This window comes from Salminus brasiliensis, chromosome 12, assembly GCF_030463535.1.
Source record: "Salminus brasiliensis chromosome 12, fSalBra1.hap2, whole genome shotgun sequence".
NCBI classification, from domain to species: Eukaryota; Metazoa; Chordata; class Actinopteri; order Characiformes; family Bryconidae; genus Salminus; species Salminus brasiliensis.
This window is the reverse complement of record NC_132889.1, coordinates 24,400,308-24,419,985: the sequence shown is the minus strand read 5'-3', so window position 1 is coordinate 24,419,985 and position 19,678 is coordinate 24,400,308. Positions and strand designations below refer to the sequence as shown.

Sequence of the window (19,678 nt, the reverse complement as noted above, 5' to 3'; positions counted from 1 at the left end):
AAGGAAACATCCTAGTCGTGGCTATGGCATATAGATTAACTAAATAATAGCAGGCATCATTTATGTAACAGAGCTCTATAAACAGGAAGGTGAGGTGAACAAGGTCATTGTGCATGTGTGTGTGGTGCGTTTCTTTGGTTGGTATTTCCCACGACAGACACTTGTTTGGGTGGATTAAGGAAATTGCTGAACCAGTCTACCATAAATATCATGAAGGAACATGACTGAAGTCTCTTGTGGCTATTTGAAGAAGGCAGTCAGATAAACACATGCTTACCTGTGTTAAAGGGAAGGAAAAGGGATGTTTGAAACCAAGGGTGTTGGTCTCAAAGCTATTGTCTGGGGTGGGCAATATGATGATACAGTGGCAATGTAAAAGTTTGGGCCAAATTCTTTGTTATTGTGAATAGCTAAGCAAGTATAAGTACTTTTGGCAAGGATTACAGCTTGTAAACAAGCATTTGTGCAGATTTCTAACCATTATTTCTTGCAATAGGCATCTAGTTCTGTGAAATTCTTGGGCCACCTTGTGGGCCACCACCTTGTGGGCCACCACTCATTTAAAGTCTAACCACAGATTTTCAGTGTTTAGGTTGGAGGAATGTAAGGGCTATGGCAAACTCTTCGGCTTGCACCTCTTGACGTAGTCCAATTGGTCATGTTCAGCTTAGATACAGAAGTTCTGTGGGTTTCTTTCAGAATTTGCTGGTGTTTAACTGAATGCATTCCCAATACTGAAATAATTTTCAGCAAATGAAATACTATAGAGAGTGTTTCTGCTAGGATTTCTTCAGCAGTGGCGGCAGAACATCCAGCCACCACCCCCCAACCCCTGGAGATGGATGTGAAAAGTAGAGATGCACCGATCCGATACTAGAATTGGATATCAGTCCCGATGCTAACAAAATTAGCTGGATCGGGTATCAGATAATTAGTTTGATTCAAGGGGCCGACCCATTCACAGAACCCGACGGTATTCTAGGCTTCATAACTTAGACATGATACACATATCATAGCAAAAACTATGTAACCAGCATCTGCCCTCGACCTGCTATCAACATTCAGCGAGCAATCCATCTTGAAATATAAGGAGAACCGAGAAGGGAAGAGCTGCTAGCTCCTCTTTAGTCTCACAGACTTCTAATTACAGAATAAAAGTCCTGAGCCCAGACCAAACTGTGCAGTGGTACAGCACAGTTATTATATTTATATTAGTGACAAATAAATAGAATTTGGTTAAGTTATATCTGTGTTAATTTGTTATAGTTTGTTTTACAAAATTAGTAAAGTAATGATTAGGTCAATCCTGGTGCCTTAAGTCTCTCCCAGATGGTCAGGTATATGGTTTATTAATTCAACAATGTTATCCCTGTTTATTCTTAAAAATCAAACATATTTTTTTTTCACTCCAACACTTTTGTGACCATCAGTATATTTTGGGGGCTGCTCAAGTATAGTATGTCTAAAATGCCCAGTAGTCCATGTAGGAAATGCAAGTTTCTGGGTTCCCACAAGAGATAGCTGTGGACATGATATATTTGATGTGTTATATTGATTATATTGTATTGATATATACAAAAAAAGAGATTCTTTGATGCTGTAACTACTCCCCAACATCCAATGTGGAGGGTTTTGGAGTTGGTCTGTAAAACGTCTCCACTAATATATGTGTGGTTTACAGAGAGACTGCTGGTAGACTCATCATGTCTTTGATACAGTAAATCAGAGAACGTAATGCAGAACACAGACCCGGGCTGCCTCAGGGTCAGCTCTTGTAGCAGCTTCCCAGGCTGAAGCGCACTGCCACGTTTCGATACAGCCGTATGAGTTATGGCTTCAATTAGTTTTGGAGATGCTACAGAGCAACCGCTGCACAGGAATTTACTGTGATCGAGAGAAAAGAACATGGGAGTCATGAATGCTCAAAAATCACAAATCCCTCATTTGAATAGAGGGCTGAGGTAAATAAGTGTTTCTTGTGTGTGAAGCTTTTGTTTAGGCTTTAGAAAGGTGAAACATAAGGTGGCACATAAGAAATATCATTTTGTACCTTAAACCAAATGTAGTTGACCAGACTATGCCTGTTGGATGTCAAACGAGAGCTGCAAGGCTAATGAAGTTCAGTAAGAAAAGCTTGTACCAGTAAGCATTGTGCAAAATGCACAGCTAAAGTTGTTAACTAATCTCAAGTTAACTTTCTGATGTTGTACCACATTTGTTCCATTTTTATAGTTTCATTTTTATGAGTATGAAGATTAAGGCATGCAGCCTTAAAACCCATCTTTGAAACCATTACAACATTCTAGATGTACACACCCTTACCTCCACGCATACCGTTTGCACAGCTTTAGTGCTTCCCATTGTGGTTGTTGCGATATCTAGGTGGTTACTAGGGTGGTTGCTAGGGTATTTCAGATGGTTGACATGGTGTTTCCGGTGGTTTGCTAGGGGGGGTCAAGTGGTTGCGCTCAAGAAAAAAAGAATGTGAGAGTCATAAATGCTCAAAAATCGCAAATCTTATTTACATAGAGGGCTAAGGTAAATAATTAAAGTGTTTTTCAAGTGTTTGTGATGTTGTGTCAAGTGGTTGCAAAATGTTGCCAGGTGGTACCTTATGTGGTTGATTTGGTGTTGCTAATGTATTGTATCATCGTGACCTAAGACAAGTGCACTAACTTTAGCACCCCATTCATTCTTTTGGTAAAAAATGTGTAGTCATTACCATGTGGAAACTGTACGTCTGATCAAAAAGCTGTATAGAAGCCCAAATCACAATCAGATTAAACAATCTTGAGTTGGAACAGGGCTGGCATATCTGTTATTTCAGGAGATCAACCTGGTTTTGGACGTTTTAAACCGAAATGCATTGTGACTTTTGTTTAGGGCTGCAACTATCAAATATTTTTGGGATTGAGTATTCTGTGGATTATTTCAATGATTAATCAAGTAATCAGATCAAAGTCATACTTTAAACAACTATATCAATAGTATGTTATGCAAGATGAAAGGTCTCTTAAAATGAGCAAGCAATTGGCTGTTATTCCTAACAAAAGGTTTTCATTCAGACACTTTTACTAGATCAAAGCTTAAAACCTTTGTCTTATTGAACTAAGCCCATTTAATCGACCTTTCTGTGAAATGTTTAAGATGTACGTGGAAAAAAAACTATAAAATACAGCTTCACAAACATAGGTTAGCCTATTTGGGCAATAGCCCATCCGAGAATAAAGAATAAATAATAAAAAAAAATAAAGGTACAAAAGGGACTGTAGTTTCCAATCATCTCCAAAAGTACATCTAAATGTTAATGAATGTAGTCATTCATGTAGAAAATGAATTTGTCCATAATTCGAGTTGCTCAAATAATTGCTTCAGCCCTACTTTTGTTAGTAGCTTCGCTAAATGAGCCAGATCTAAAATACAAAATCCAAAGACACCACATTACAAGCATAAACGCAGCCTGAATATCCAGGATGGTTCATCTTGGGGCTGAAGTGTCTTCGACTGTAGTCGGCTAGACATGAGCTAAGAAGTGATTCCAGTGCAGACAAGCTTTGAACTGTCTTTGACAGGTGTAATCCTCCTCAGACCAATACAAGGCAGAATTCTGGCCCTTTAACCTGGCCAGGAGAGCAGTGATAAAAGTGTAAAGCCACGGCACTTTGACAGAAGTGTTCTGCACCTCATCCAAACACATCCATTCAGAGCAGCAGAGTGTGTAGCTGGCACACCAGCAGGCTTGCTGGCTCTGCCCTTTCCAACACACTGATGACCACAGCATTTCCTAGCAGCGGTTTCCAATAAATGGTGGAGGCTTTTCCAGAAATGGAGAACAAAAAGACACTGGTGAGCTCAAAGGAAAACAAGAGGCAAGGAGAAACGTACTTTTGCGGCTGCAGCACTCCATTGCACTCGGCCTGATCATCATGCTGTTGCAGCTGATCCAAGAAGACCAGCTTTCCAGGTTCTCTTCTAATGAAATTAGGATTTGGAAATGAGAAACCTTTCCTAGATCAGCATGAAAGGTTACTTTTAACCAAAATCAAGAAAATGACTTCTCCACTAAATACGGTACATTGAAGATTCAGAATACTGACCGCTAAACCAGTATCCGTCCTCTTGAGTCCATTTGTCGTCATGTTCTTAAGATTTGCCTGCCTGGACTGGCTTAACTCCTGATGTTGCCATGGGAAAATATTACAAGAAGCACTTTAGGCTAGATGTATTTGACTGGACTGATTGGGTTTAATCATACTCACGTGGAGCCTATGTAGGCAGCCTTTTCTAACAAGACCATATGGTGCCTGGGCTTTTGGGAGTAGGGCCTACACATAGCCTGCCATCCATTTGCTGTACACCAAATCAATGCTAATTTAATATTGATGGGAATCTAAAAATTCTCTTGCTCTCCAGATGCGATGCTGCTGTCCGCCTGTGTAACAGGATCTTGTTGGTATTTTTTGTTGCTCTGCCCATGGCTATCAGTTTCAGCTTTTATGGTTTTCGCCTTGATGCCTATACATGGATCATCTTCTGGAAGCTCTAGATGTAAGCACAGAACACTGTACAGTATCTGTAAATAAGATCAGGATGGACCGTGGACCTAGGTATGCCGAAACATATACATTTATAAAATGCAGAAATTTGGACTACATGTACCTGGGTCAGCAGTATAGGGAAATGTAATGTTTATTGGGCTATTAGCTTCATTAGTAAAATGAATAAAATGCATGTATTGATAGTATTCCTTTACTGCCTTCAGAGCATCTGCTCTTCCAGATTGCAGTAAATGCATCATTAGTTCTTGGCTTGAAAAATAAAAATCTGTCAGAGCTGGACTTCATGTGTTTTTGAACAGTAATCTGCCTGTATCACTGTCCTTTGCACAGTCGGCTAACATGTGGAATGGCTTAAAGGTGCCACTGATTGCATTCAAAGGTGCCACTGAATGAGTTTTTTTTCTTTGTAAGCAAGTTAATCTGGCTCATCCGGGCCGCCCAGTGTAAATGTACAAAGTATGTCCTATGAATATCATCCCAAAGTCTAATAAATGCCTGCTGTGTTTCACCAGTTTTTCTCTTTGTCCTAAAAGCGGGTCAGGCTCACATCTAACATAGCTCTGCCCTCTCGTCTGTCTGATCAACCTGGCAAGCTAAAGCTCGAACAGCATCATAGAGGAGCAGTTGCCCTGTCGTCCCTTCCGCCCATCGCCAAGTCTTACCCTGAGTGTTGCTGTCCTCTCTGGGTCCTCTCAGTGCGCAGTTAGCTAGCTGAAGAGATTGCCTTGCTCCAGACCTTTGGAAGACATGTATCAGTCAAGACTGTTACATATAAATTGGCCTGTTGTACAGCTCAGTTTTGGTGTTGCTAATGTATTGTATCATCGTGACCTAAGACAAGTGCACTAACTTTAGCACCCCATTCATTCTTTTGGTAAAAAATGTGTAGTCATTACCATGTGGAAACTGTACGTCTGATCAAAAAGCTGTATAGAAGCCCAAATCACAATCAGATTAAACAATCTTGAGTTGGAACAGGGCTGGCATATCTGTTATTTCAGGAGATCAACCTGGTTTTGGTTATGCCATTTTTTTCATTGTTTTCATGTATATATGAGGAGTCACTTCCACGTACTGAATTCTCCTTTTTCAACTAAGCCAAGGAAAGTATAGTTTTCTATCTAGGGCACCTTTTTATGTACTAGATAATGAATGATTGACACTTCATTTAGAGCATTTGACAAACTTCAAGGTTAATCAGGTTACAGATGTATATGAATGTAGCATTAGGAATCTTGGACTCTTATATAAGCATGGTGTGTTTGCCTAATACAGTAGACCCGAAGCTCATGTCACTTACTCTACAGCCACATTTTCCCCAAATAAATATTTAGAGCTGGGCAGTATGACAATATTTTATCGTATCATGAGGACTTTTGTTATCGTGGTACACAATATGCTTTTTGAGTGTATTGTGGATATCATCAGTGCACTGATTATCTGCACGTTTTATTACAAAAAGTGTAATTAGTCTTATTTAATTCAAAGGAGTGCAGCACATTTCCATTACTTAGTATAGAAGAGTATTTGGACAGGAATATTTTTAAAAAATAATTCTGAAATATTGCAAAAATGTCTTTAAATACAGTGAAAGAACATTTTTCCATATCGCCCAGCTCTATGTATATTCCATATATTCCATATATATATAAGGCCTTTTGTGTAATCTGACAAAAGTAAAGTGTTCGTTTGAGTAGGCCAGGCCAGTTTCTAGCTAACTCTATTGATTCACCATTGCATTTAAATTGATTGCAACCTATACTATAGTCCCAATATGCAGCAGTATAATAGTGATACTAGCCTTTGTCCATATTCTCAGTGTATACTATTGTGGACTGTATTGGGCACCTATACTCTCTAGGGCTTTCTAGGTCTTATTTCACTCTGCTAGGGGTATAGTAGATAATGCCTTTACCTTCATTGATCTGGACTGCAGTGGAACTTGTGCAGAAGCAGAGACCTAATGGGAAAGCTGACTGGCATCGCGTATATTGCTGCCTCAGCATTACTGCATCGCCTAGCTCAGTCTGCCAGAGCTCTGCTGTTGTTGTAAATTGATTGGTAGCAAGGGAGATGTAAAATAGTGCTGGCTTTAAACACATGAACAGTTTCTCACACTATGGAGCCCAGAATAACGAGCTGCACTGTGGTCTGTGTGTTTCTCGTAGTGATGTCCGATATAAATGGCTCCAGCTCTTGATGCAGTGAGTTGAGTATAGGAAGTGGAAGTTTGTTGTCAGCAACCACTACAGTGTAACCACACTCTATAGGTGCTGTTTGGAGTGAGACCGTGGAAGAACCACTTTTGGTGCCCTAAAGAATGTTTCAGTGGATGGTTCATTAAAAATCGGATGTTAGTATGAAGAACCCTTCTAATGTGTAAAGCATGTTCACATAATGTTACGTTACTATAGAGATGGGCAACATGGCCACGTATTGTGATAGTCTTGTTATCATGATACACAATATGCTTTTCAGAGTATATTTTTCGGTGTCATCAGTGCTTGAAGAACACTAACCATCTGGATGTTTTATTGCAGAGGATGTTGCAATTTAACTTAAAATAACACTTCACTGACTTGTAAGGTGGAGAACGGCCTCTCTGTCATTGTAACTCGTAACTTTGATGGAGCGTGCACACGACTTTACTAGTAATGCTGTGTAACCTAAGGCATATTTGTGTAAAATCCTGTGATATTACCCTACTGCATCAGTTGACCTGGCTTGTAAATGTCCAATTGTCAACAAATGCACATGTATAGCTGTTCATGTAAAGCTGTCCATAGCCGTAGTGTAAAGGTAAATTACACTATTCAACTGTAAGGGGAGCCCAAGAGAAAATAAATTGTCAGGTAATACTGCTTGTACAGTACCCTATTCACTATGTCCTACATGTAAAAATCCAGATTGCTATATAGAGCACCATTATAGGGAACAGAATTCCACAAGGTAGTGAATGATTTCAGACACGCTGTGGTTTATGGATTTTCTATTTCCGTTTAGTGTACATCGTTTGTACATTGCTTGTTGTGGTGCATTTTGGGATTGTTACAGTGCACTTAATTCTGCACTACTATTTTGTCTGCACCACTATAATTGTCTGCTTCTGGTGCACTGTGTCCATATGGCCCACAGAGAGTTTTTTGTGTATACCCATGCATGACATCTAACATAGTAAACAGATCACGAACACAGACTGTTGACAAGCATTCAAAATAGGGGACTAGGGGAAGATAAAAAATAAGGAAATTAAACACTAGAAATACCAGACAGAAGTGTATAAAGTCCACCGTAAAAAAAGTAAATGTACATATACAGATCATATGCAGAAGTATTTAAAGTATGTTACTTTATGAAAAAATCATAAATGTGCAATGTGCATTTATGGTGCTGAGAGAAGTTTAGAGTAATTGGGTACTGGTGGTTGTAAAGTTCTGTTAAAAGTGCAAAGTGTCCACTGCAGTACATTTTGCATTGAGCAAATTAAAAACATTCGTAAATGAGCTGCTGCTGAAATGTTTTGTAAGATCCTTAGTTTGTTTATTTCCGTCTACAGGTTAGAATTTGCCTCATGAGGGAAGACCTTCCTATCTCGATTCCTTCCGATTCCTGACCATGGTGTTGATGGGAGTCAAATATCTGATCTCCTGTCTTGTCCTGTCTCTCGGCAGTTAGACAGTTGTGCCACCCTAGAGCTATTAAACAATGTGTCCTAGCCTCTCAGTCTGATGGTGTAATGTAATGGGGGAGATCTAACCTACAGATGGACAGATGGGAATAAGCAGTAAACAGTTACAGTGGGCAGTAAATCAGCGGCCTGACTTTAGATTTGGTACAGTGTGTAATCCAGGTAAAAATACAGATGTGTAAGTTTTCAGGTTCTTTCTAAATATAACTTGTAATTTGTGAGATGCCAGGTTTACACCCTGGCATTCATCATCTTACAGGAAGAAATAGACTGACTTGATGAAGCTAATCTGCTGCTAATCAAATAATTTTTATCAGTGCAAAATAAGAATCTCTGTCTCTCTCTCTCTCTCTCTCTTTCTATTTCTCTCTCTCACTCTCTCTTGCTCTGTTGTTTTTTTCTGGACTTTTTCTTACGCTTATGCATTTCTGATCTGACACTGCACTTTCCCTGCCACACAGTGCTCAGAAATGCTTTATGATCGTCTTCCGCCTCTTCCTCTCTAACATCCCTTCGTTCTGATGAGAAGTGTGTGGAAGACGTCCACCCCTTTTCTCCCTGTTGCCATAACAAACAGTGTGGAATGCCGAAAGCAGGAAATGCTTTTTTACTTGACAGGAGTGTGTCTTCGGCAGGGTTTATCTGGGAGTCTGTGGTTGTAAATGATGTGGTCTGGAAGGCCATCTACATATGCTTTGCATAATAAATATCATACAACTGCCGCGTGAAGTTCTGAACAATATGTGGAAAGTCATATTTGAATATTGAGCCAGGACTGCTCATGAACAGTACATTCTGAAATGCATGAAGAATGGTTATGCTGGAAATGAATGATGTGCACGAATGGAATCGGGTCGAGATTATATCAAAATATCAGAGTATTGTGCTATAATGTTTTTGCAAAACTGTATTTTGGTTCTTAAAAACATAGTAAAAACTTTAATAGTTTACATACAAATATTGGTGGCAGACAGTGGTTCCTTTCGGGTTGTTTAATGTGGCTTGTGTTGCAACTTTGCCTAAGACAAAGTGATGATGTGCTAGAATGTTTAATGTGTTAATTTAGTCCAACTTTAGGTTTACAGTTGGACAGAAAAACAGCAGAACAGAATCAAAATCATCCAAAAATGACTTGTTAATAAACTTTTATTTTAGTTTTGCATTCTCACAGTTCATTGGTCACTATAGTTAGTTATTAAGTTGATGTAAGACCTTGAAACACAACAGTGTAGCTTTCACCATCCAGAAATGTTTCTTTTTTTTAAAGAAATGACCCATCAGAAGGTATTGTGTTCCACATTGTGTATAAATCTAACTGCTAATTCTCTTCTTTTTTGCTCAGAGCGGAGAAAACAGAAGTGTTTAGTGATGACCTTCTACAGGTGAGTTTCTTCCCTTTTTTGTTTATTGATTTATTAGCATGGCAGCCTAACCCGGTCTTGTCCACTTCCCACTTTAGTTGGAAATGGCCTTAACTCTTTAAAGGACCCATATCCTGAAATATTTTTTTTATTTAGTATGGTTAAATTGTTGTGAAAAAATGTACCACTACAACTATACAGTATAGACACTAAGCTGCGCAATCTGAATTCCTTGTTTTAGTCACAGAAACCAACATATTTCTGTATACTGTATACATATATTTAGTCCATGTACAGTTGCACTCAAAATGATTTAATCCCCATTTAACTTTTCGGGTCTGTGGATCAGTTGGCCATGTTCTTGGCTGGTTGGTTTATTGCTGAAACTGCTGAAAGTCAATTTTGCTAATACACCTAATTTCAATGGGAGTATTGAATGATTTTGACTGCAACTGTGTCTCTGTGTATTAAGGCACATATTGAAAGTATAAGGAGTGTTTCATCCCAGACTGTTTTTTAATTGATGCACAATACATATAATATATCAAATGTGAAGGAACAGTAACAAAAACATCTTTTTAAGGGATAGAGGTTAGAAAATTGTCATATTATAATGTTTCACACAAACAGTATATGTAAGCAACTGAATCTCTTGGTGATGTTTGGTTACCATAATTATATAATCACTGTCTGTGGTGCTTTGCTCATTGGTACCAATAAATAGTCCACGTCTTTATCTGCTCAGCCTCCACACCCTGCTCTGTCTGCACTGCTGGCCATTCCTCAATATTACTGCATTTAACCTTTGTCCACCAATCTCTCATCTTGGTTTGACTCTTTTTACTACTCCTTCGTTCCTCTACAGTGTTACATATTACTTTGCATGATGTTGTGCAGAGCAGTGTAAAATATCCAATATAGATCTGTTCACTTGGTCAGAAAAATCTAGTACTTAGTGGGTCCAGTCTGCATGGTCGATCAATTTCCACTGTAGATATATATGTACATGCTCACAGGCCTGGCTATTTTCAAAAGACCTACAGATGACTGATATAACAGAAAAGGGATTCTCTAAACCAGAAGCTGAAGCTGGCTAAATTGAGTATGTAGTGTAGATAAAATAGTCAAAGTTGAGTATACTTAACAATGCATGATGTATACTTAGAACCGATCAGTTTTTGAGTGTTGTATTTATGGGACTGTTGTCCCACAATGCAATGTAAAACGTAAAGGACGGACATACTCACATGTGTGAAAATAGTGAACAAGGATGCAAGTGCAGCAGTGGGTAAATTCTGTATGTTGGCATAGTAATGCTTCATCACTTTCTATTTGAATGAAACTTGTATGGAGTTGTTAATGGAGTTAATATTTTGTGAACTAGCCTGCCAAACCCACCTAATACGGCCAGCATAGTATTTACCTTAAAGTTTTAGTGTGTAGTACGCAGTTGGGACGCAGCCAATGACTAAATTAGTCACATTCTGCTCAGATTCTCAGTGCAAAAATGAAAAGGTTATTCTGTGCCGAGGTGACATATCCAAGTAGGCCTGTTCCACCCTGGTTATGATTCATTTATTGATTTATCTCATGCAAACCGTTGCAACACATCAGTATTCCCACACATAACTTTTTTACATGCGGGGTGAACTGATATCCTTCATCAATACCACATTTGTTGTATCTAATAGATCAGGAGTCTGTACAGAAAGCTGCCTGTATGGTATGGTGCACAATTTAGGACATCCACAGGATACAGACCTTAGACTATACAGTTTTTTTTGGGCAAAACACAAGTGCAATCATGTCTCAGGTCACATACAACTTTTGAAAAGATGCTAAGCTAAAGTAATAGTAAAAGGAAAAGGGCCCAAGGCAAAGGTTTGGGCACCCTGCAGCTGCAAATGCTTTGCTGTCTTGTTATAGTCTTCTTCTGCCTTGTGGTAGGCACCAGTTATTTTACTTTTTATTTTAGTTATGTTAGTGCTAGGCAGCTGGTTAGAGGAACCCAAGGCTGCTGATTGTTTAATGAGCTTTTATGAAGCTTTGAAGTCGGATTTGTAGTGGTGTTGTGAAATGGATAAATTATGGAATGAAGAACATGCCTGAAGCCCCTCCTCCCTAACCTGACGTCCTATAAATTTCATCTCTACCTTGTTTACATGTCTACAACAAAGTCTTTGCAACCCAGTACCACCCTGTCACTTCCCCCTTATTCTGTCATCTATCATTCTTTATGAGGAACATGTCAGAGGGGGCCCTGGCTTCCTACCATCAGTAGAAACTACCCGAACTCCAACCCTCAAATCCAACTTTACAGAAGAAGGAAAAACCTTATTAACTTTCACTGAAAGTCCATACAAAAATAATTTTGAAACATTTCTATTGGTTCACAAAGAAAAATACAGCTGCCAAAAATGAGGAACAAGGTTTTTGTGTTTATATTGGAACCTACACAAATGGTAGATAGAGAGCTGTTGAGAATGTTGAGACTGTCATGTACATTGATAAAGAGCTGTAACAGTTAATATGCTTCTACCATTCCCCCTCATTCCACCTGCAGTGATGTCATCCGCAGGCTTATTTACACAGACCGCAAGACTGCCATTGCAACAAGCCATCAAATCCATCACTCCAAACCCAACCGGTTTCAATGGCGCTCAGGTTCAAACATGTCAGCTGTGGTAAAAAAAGAACGAAGCATTGCTAGCCTGTTTTTCCCTAACAAAAGGGAAAGTAACCGTTCCTGCCAACACCGAGAGCCTTCCAGCCAAACCCCATACGCTGCACTCCAACTCCACTCATGCATTCTGTGTCCAAGGGTCGAAGTTTAACTGCCGGCTCACTCTCCATTTCGAGTCACCACTGGAGCACCAGAGAAGAAATGTTGGCCGATAATAGTGCTATAAACTGACGCAGTCAAGACAACTCAAGTAGAGCAGTGGGGCGGAGATTCACTGTGTGTCCTCTTAATATTGGACTACCAGTCGGGTGTAAGTGGTCAGTAAATGGTCAGTTTGGCGGCTCTATTTGAATTACAATGATCCAAACGTGATGTGTTTGGATAGTCAATAAGTGTTGGTTCACTTTATTTTCTCAAAGCTTGGAATGGGTATTGATATTTGATTGAATAGCTAATCTACTCAGTGTAACCATGATTTATGTGTTACGTTGAATATCCACAGTAAATTTGAATGCTGAGCAAAGCAGCCTTTTAACTTTTAACTAGACATTCATGATTAGCTAGACAGATATAAGAAAAGGAAAGGGAACTATCAGTCTAGATCACATCATAAAAGAGGTAGTTAACTACTGTGTTTGCAATAGTGTTTAATGTTATGTCTGCTCCTGTAGTCCCTGCCTTTAGTATCTGTTCTCTAAATACCTTTGGATTCTTGTTTGTTGAGTAGCTAGTTAACCGTAGTTCTAGTGAAAATTCCATTATCAATTACAATAGGCCTTATTTACCGATCGTTCTTAGGAAGAAATCTCTTCTTAAACCCACTTACACAGTTTTCCCAAAGATTCTGACATTCACAAATGTTTTCATACATGGACTAGTAAGATACATTTTAAATTTATTGTTTTTAAAAACGTCTGTACCATCAACACCAACACACATTTCACTTATTTTCAACTAACTGCTTGTCTCTCTAGCCTCAGTTGAGGTTTTTGTTCATGACTGGGCAAAGGTGGCATTCATGGGAGAGCAGTAAGACAGACAACACTGTTAACCAATAAAAATGTTAGTGCTTGTCTCAAAAAAGCAGGCAATCCTACAACAACAAGCCTAATCCTTTTGGGTCATTTGGCTTTTTTTCGTAGACAAAGTGACTGTTACAGCGAACTCTTTATTTCAGGGTACGAGCACCATTCAGACGTGGTCATAGTAGTTTGATAAAGGATCTGGATAACTTGCCATTAATGAAAGAGCCATGGCCTGGATATTACTAATATTACACTTTGTTTAAAGATCTAAGTGAATTCACTGTGAGAATGGCTCTGATATATATTTTTTTTATCACACTGGGCCCCACAGCTCTGACAATTCGGCCAAAATAGTCAATTAATACATTTTTAGGACCCCTGTCTTTCACAGGCCTATAGAATCATCCTAATTCTCCCCTCCATATAGCACCCCTGGTGAAATGCAAAAACATTTTAATATAGTTAATATATATTTTTAAAATATTTGAACAGTCTCAAATTCCTGAATATGGTTTTATATAATCTCAAATAGAGGAAACTCAATTATTTGTTTGGGTGCTTTTTTTTTTGTTTTTGTTTTTTTGTAATTCCTGCAATCATAATATTGGATGGTTTCATCAGCCAAACAATCTTTTAATAAGATACATTTTTTTATTTCAACCCAGTTGCGCAGTAGATGAGAATTTCCCATCAAAAACTGCCAGGTTGCTTACATAATCTAACAGAAGCATGGTTGGCATCATGCTGAACATTGGGGCAGGGGAGAGCCATTCTATCCACCCAGAGAGAGTAGGGGTGTTGGAAAAAGCACAGTATGTCTCAGTATCTGCAATCGTAACTCCTGTGTTGTGATATGCATCAGATTCTTGCCAGTCCTCAGCCCTAAGTGAGAGCAAGGCTGGTTGTGAGCTCCAATATAGCTGGGCCAACATCAGGAATCGAACCGGCAATCTAGTTTTAACAGAGATGATGGGTTGAATGGCCCTGGATCAGCTAGTTTCCAGGTGTGGACTCTGTGATAGATCTTGTGAGGCTGACCCCTGCACGGACAATGCTGCCTCATCATCATTTCCTCTCTCTGTGGAAACGCTTAGATTGCTTACTTTGGAACACTTTGGTCTTTCTTTTCTTTAGCTGCTTCACTCCCTCTTTAATAGACCATGCACTGAAAGCACTCCCCAGCTCTTTCATGCATAAAAATATGTTAATTTTCTGTCTCTCAAAAGCAGCCATAAAGGGACATGAGTTTTTGGTGAAAGCAGAACTTAAAAAGAAAAAAAACAGCCCTGACTGCTCCAGTTTCAGTTCCACTGCGGGTTGACTGGAACTGTATAACCATTACTGAGCACTGTATGGGAATTTCTTCTGTGTGCATGCAAAATCTTGGCAAGCATTTAGTTATTTTAGCGCCAACCATGTGCATGAGCACACTAGCCTTTCTGCTGGCTACTCGCTGCTAAAGCAGGTTCAGACACATTCAGCAGGAGCAGGACCATGACTGAAGCCTCCTGGCAGCTGTGTGCTGTAGAAACCAACTCCATCAGCACACTTGCCATCAGCCCTGAGGCCAATCTGGGACCACTATAAGCGTAAAGAAAACTTTGAGACTTTGAGCAAAAATGTGGCCAAAAATCAAAATGACACATTTTCCCTTTTTCTATAAAAATAATTGATGAGCCAAGACATGTTTGGTGTCTGAAGTTTACTATTTTTTTTTTGTTGTTTCTTTTTGTAGTGAAGCTACGAGTCTAAGGTATCACTTAAGGCTATAATTACCATAGCATTACCAGCTGGGCCTTATAATGATAACTAGATTCAAAACACATGGTGTGAAACACTGTGAACATTCAGGGGATCTTTGTGTTGTTTGGGTGAAAACGAAAATATTGCCAAGGAAGTGTGTTGTCAGTATGCCTGACTGCTCTAACTAGCAGTTATTAGTCTTAGCTAGCTAGGAAACATGAAAATGACTGAATTCTAGTATAAATTATCTCAATATTTTAAATAAATTATTTTTAATAAATCAGAATTCTCCCTATTTTTCTGTCAAGTCCCCAGACCGGAAAATCTGCATTATTATCTTTATAAATGATGTTTAGAGTTAGTAGTGATGTTCTGTTACATTCTGTCTATTAAATGCATATTACATCATTGTATGCATGACCTGACCCTAGATAACAACATACGTTAAGATAATATTACTAGCACTGATTTAAATTATTGCAATATTTTATTCTATACATATTCAGCCCCAAACTGATACTGTTCTCTATAAACCCATTCTAATGTCGCACCCTTTTACTGACACACATGTGCAAATGCACACGCACAGCTTGTATAGTCCCTGCAGGAAAGTGTTGCCAATAGTATAAGACTCTCTGGAGCAGATAAACATGAACGTGTTGGCACCATGCTTAATGCCAGCATGGGCTACAGGGTTACAAAGCCCACAGTGGAAGCAGTGGAACTGTGTTCTTTGGAATGACAATACTTCATCCATGAATTTTGGGATGATTTGAGGAGTTGGGGACTTACTTTGAGTTGGTGTTCAAGCAATATCCTGACCTCACCAACACTCTTGTCGCTAAATGCAATTAAATGCTCACAGCAATAGTTCAAAATCTGGGAGAAAGCCTTCTCTGGACAGTAGAGATGGTTACTCCCACAAAAGCAGGATACACACTTTTTTAATATCCTTGATTTTGGAAGAAACAATGAATACGCAGGTGCCCCAATACTTTTGTCCATAGAGTGTATGTCAAATATCTAAAACTGAACAGGCTCTGGGCTATTGTTCAAATGAAGAGTAGGAAGAGACACGCTGCCTACTGTATTGCACTATATGGAGTTGTAGAACAGAGTAGATAACTATGAACTATAACATGCAACACCAGTCATAATGAAACCCAGCAATACTAAGTTAAAATTGTACCACATTATGAAACATAAATATGAATGTTGAAAAGGAATTCATATTCCATACTTACAAGTTACTCTACCATTATCCTGAACTTTATTAGGAACATTTGGACATCTCCTCATTCAAGTAATGGTGTGATTATGTCTGGAATCATTTGCTGCCACACTTTGGGCTCATTAATACCAATCATAGCTTCAGTACCACAGCATATTTGAATCACATGACCATGTGAATCCCTTCATGAACATTATGTACCTGTTTAGCTTCTAATGACTCCGAATGAATTATGTGAATTTAGCAGTGGTAGAGCGGGAGATTCACAGCATGAAAGTGGGGCTGAAAATATCTGCAGGAATTGTGTAATATCACAATCATAACAACATGGGCCAGAATATTCAAGGAATGCTTCTTGTGGAAGAAAGGCTGTTTACCAGTGTATGCCAGTGCTGGTCAGCGTTGAAGTGGAGTTATGTAGGGAGAACATGCCATCTACCCACCATGGAGAAAGCAAGACCAGTTGTCCTCTCTCGGGGCCCCGGCTGCCATTGACTAGCAGCATGACAGGGATTTGAACTAGCGATCCTATGGTCATAGTGACAGCGCCTTATTTTGCTGGACTTATTTTTTATTTTGCTTATTTCGCAGTATGTTGCTCCCAATAAGGTACTCAGTGAGCGTGTAAGGCTCATTAAGATTCATGTGGAAAACAACCCTGTTGTTTTGTCAATATTTTGTCAATGTTTTTGTCAAGAACAATGCAGAACATAAAATGTCCATGTGAAGCCTGAAGTTTAATAGCTAATCACTTGGGGTGGACTATTCACTATTAGATTTGTGCCAATGTCACTAGCATAGTGGACAGAAAAGCTGCTTACAAAGTGGGTTGTTCTATGTGAATTTGCTGTTGTTTAGTGGAATGTTTAGAATTATGTGACAAAAAAAAACAGATCATGGAATAGATCTATGTTCACAGAGAAGGGCCACACAACAAAAGCAACACCATAGATTATAAAGCAGTATCTCATCAGGATAATAGTATTTATTTAATAAAAAAAACATATTACAATATCCAGTATAGATAAAACGGTAGGTCAAAAATAAAACAAGTAAATGCAGTGTCCATGTTCTGGATCAATTTGTCCACGTTATAAAATTGCAAAATGGCAATCGACTGAAATGAGCTACAGAAATCAAACAATTCTGACTCTGGCCGACTTGTGTAACCACATCACATAATTATCTGCATTTCCATTTGATTACATTCTCATACATTACTGATTCTCTCCACATCTGACTGAAGGCTAAAACAACAAAAAAGTAAAGTTCTCAAAAGCACAAAAGGAACTTCTCAATAGAATTCAGATGAAATATGAAATATCTCTTTTGACACAATTTCTCGGCCTGTTTTAATGATCTACCAATGAGACGTTATTGTATTGTATACATGCCTTGTATGCCTTGTCTAACAGTTAAACTGAATATGCCGTTTCAGATCGAGCGCCGCATGGAAACGGTGCGGTTGGTCTCACATAATGTGCACAAGAAGATGGTCACCTGTCTGCAGGGTCATGTGGGCACGGATGTGGACAAGAGACATGTGAGTAACCATCGGTCACACGACTGCTGGCCCATTTGGGCTGGGAATTTGGGTGTAAAATTCGAAGGGTCTGTATGTGGCCCTTACTTTCCCATATACTGGTTGCATAATAGATGTAGATAGATACTAATTATATTAGTTATTTGCTAATAATCTGATCAGAGTATTAGCTGATGACTGGTTGATCTGAACTCTACGTTTTCATAGATCATAAAGCCATGTAATTTAAAGTAGGATATACTGCCAACTAAGGAAAAATGACTTTTAGGAGACTGTTCTGGACTGGTTATGTAAAAAGGACAATTTTAAAGAGCGTTTTATATCTTACAGTACAGTTTGACTGACCTCTCACTTTTAACCAGGCTTGAACAACAGTGGAAGTAGTGGAAAGGAAGTAGTGGTAATGTAGTTCCCACATGAGTTTGGTGGCAAAAAATAACGGCAGAAAACAGACACAAGGTTGTGTAACGGCTGCATGCTCATACTTACACAAGGGTGGCTGAAACTGCGTCAAAACATCATTAGTACTGCAGGTGCCAGTTTCCATGTTCCACTCTACGAAAGCTTGACATGACAGGCGTCTACTTTGTTACTCTCTGAAAATGCGTCAGGTTGTGGGTAATATCCTCTTATTCTGCCTCTAACACATTGGTCCATTGCATAAATAAAGAAACAAAGAATCAGAATTGGATCGGGTTTAAAAGAGCTGATACCCTATCAGTTGAAATCGGCCCAAACTCAGTTCGCTGGATTGGATCAGAACATGCTTAGTAATGTAACATTTGGAGATTAGTAGCTAGGGATGCCCTGATCCAGTTCTTTACCCTCAGATCAGAGGACCTTAAATGCAGAGCATCGGTCAATACAATCCGACCCCATCTTTGTGTTTCTATACAAATAATACAGCCACACAAGTTAGGTTAGATCAGCTGCTAATTAATACTTGCATACATTTTTTTTAGAAAAGTTTATATATGATATGTGATATTATCCCGTATCATTCACGGACCACTTTAAATGTAGATACACACACTCCAAACAGATCTTTTTTCTCGACTACTGATGTGAAATGTCTATTTTATAGTGTCGATGATGCACAGTAATTTGTTTCAACTATAACTCCTGCATTAGTTTACTTCTCTTTTTTAATGCACTGTTTAGAGCTTGGTGTGTGGTACTACCGCTGGTTAAACTTAGCATTCCCGCAATTATTTCATTTCTAACCAGCCATAATTTAAAAGTGAAATAAGCAGCTGTAGTGCAGTCCGCTGTGTGCCTAAGACTAGCATGGGCAAAACGGCAATAAACAGACGCCTGGGCGTTTGGAGGAAAATGTAGCTCAAATACAGTTAAAGCACATTATTTGTTCATGTTCCACTGTAAAATAGTTCCACTCTGCAGACTAGACAGGGCTGTAAAATAACTGTCTGGGCTGATTATCGGGCTTAAAATACCCAATCCATTTAAATATACCTGGATCAGCCCTGATTTGAGACATCACTTGTAATGACTGAACGGTTAATCTAGAGTTCAAGAGAATACATCTGCACTTTGCTCATTGTGTGACCTGCTTTATGTGTGTTTCTGGTTCCTTTCAGAAAAAGCTGCCTCTGTCAGGCCTCTCTCAGGCCATGTTGGATGGATGGAACCAGTTGGGAGAGTCTATGATAGGGTGGGTTTACCAGTGATTTGGTGAGAACATGTAGTCCACAGATTAATGTTTTAATGCATTATAAAGGCACCGCTTTACACAAAGCATTTATAATTCAGACTCGAGTTATATGTGAAAATGAATTTCAGGAACTGCTGGATAGCACTTTTAAAGTTTTCTCAGCTCTGCAGGAA

General features: G+C 39.0%; 1 protein-coding gene across 6 annotated transcripts in view; it reads left to right on the top strand.

The window, feature by feature from the left end:
- arhgap17b (Rho GTPase activating protein 17b) overlaps positions 1 to 19,678 on the top strand; it is a 45,832-nt gene that overhangs the window by 1,846 nt on the left and 24,308 nt on the right. For 5 of the 6 annotated variants that reach the window (XR_011980693.1, XM_072693685.1, XM_072693681.1 and 2 more), the window contains exons 2-4: positions 9,590 to 9,629; positions 17,729 to 17,833; positions 19,432 to 19,505. Coding sequence is in view for 5 of the 6 variants with exons in the window: in XM_072693685.1 (XP_072549786.1) it covers positions 9,590 to 9,629; positions 17,729 to 17,833; positions 19,432 to 19,505 (219 nt within the window). In the remaining variant the exon portion in view is untranslated. The remainder of the gene's footprint in view (positions 1 to 9,589; positions 9,630 to 17,728; positions 17,834 to 19,431; positions 19,506 to 19,678) is intronic. The other variant, XM_072693682.1, reaches the window with a different exon arrangement.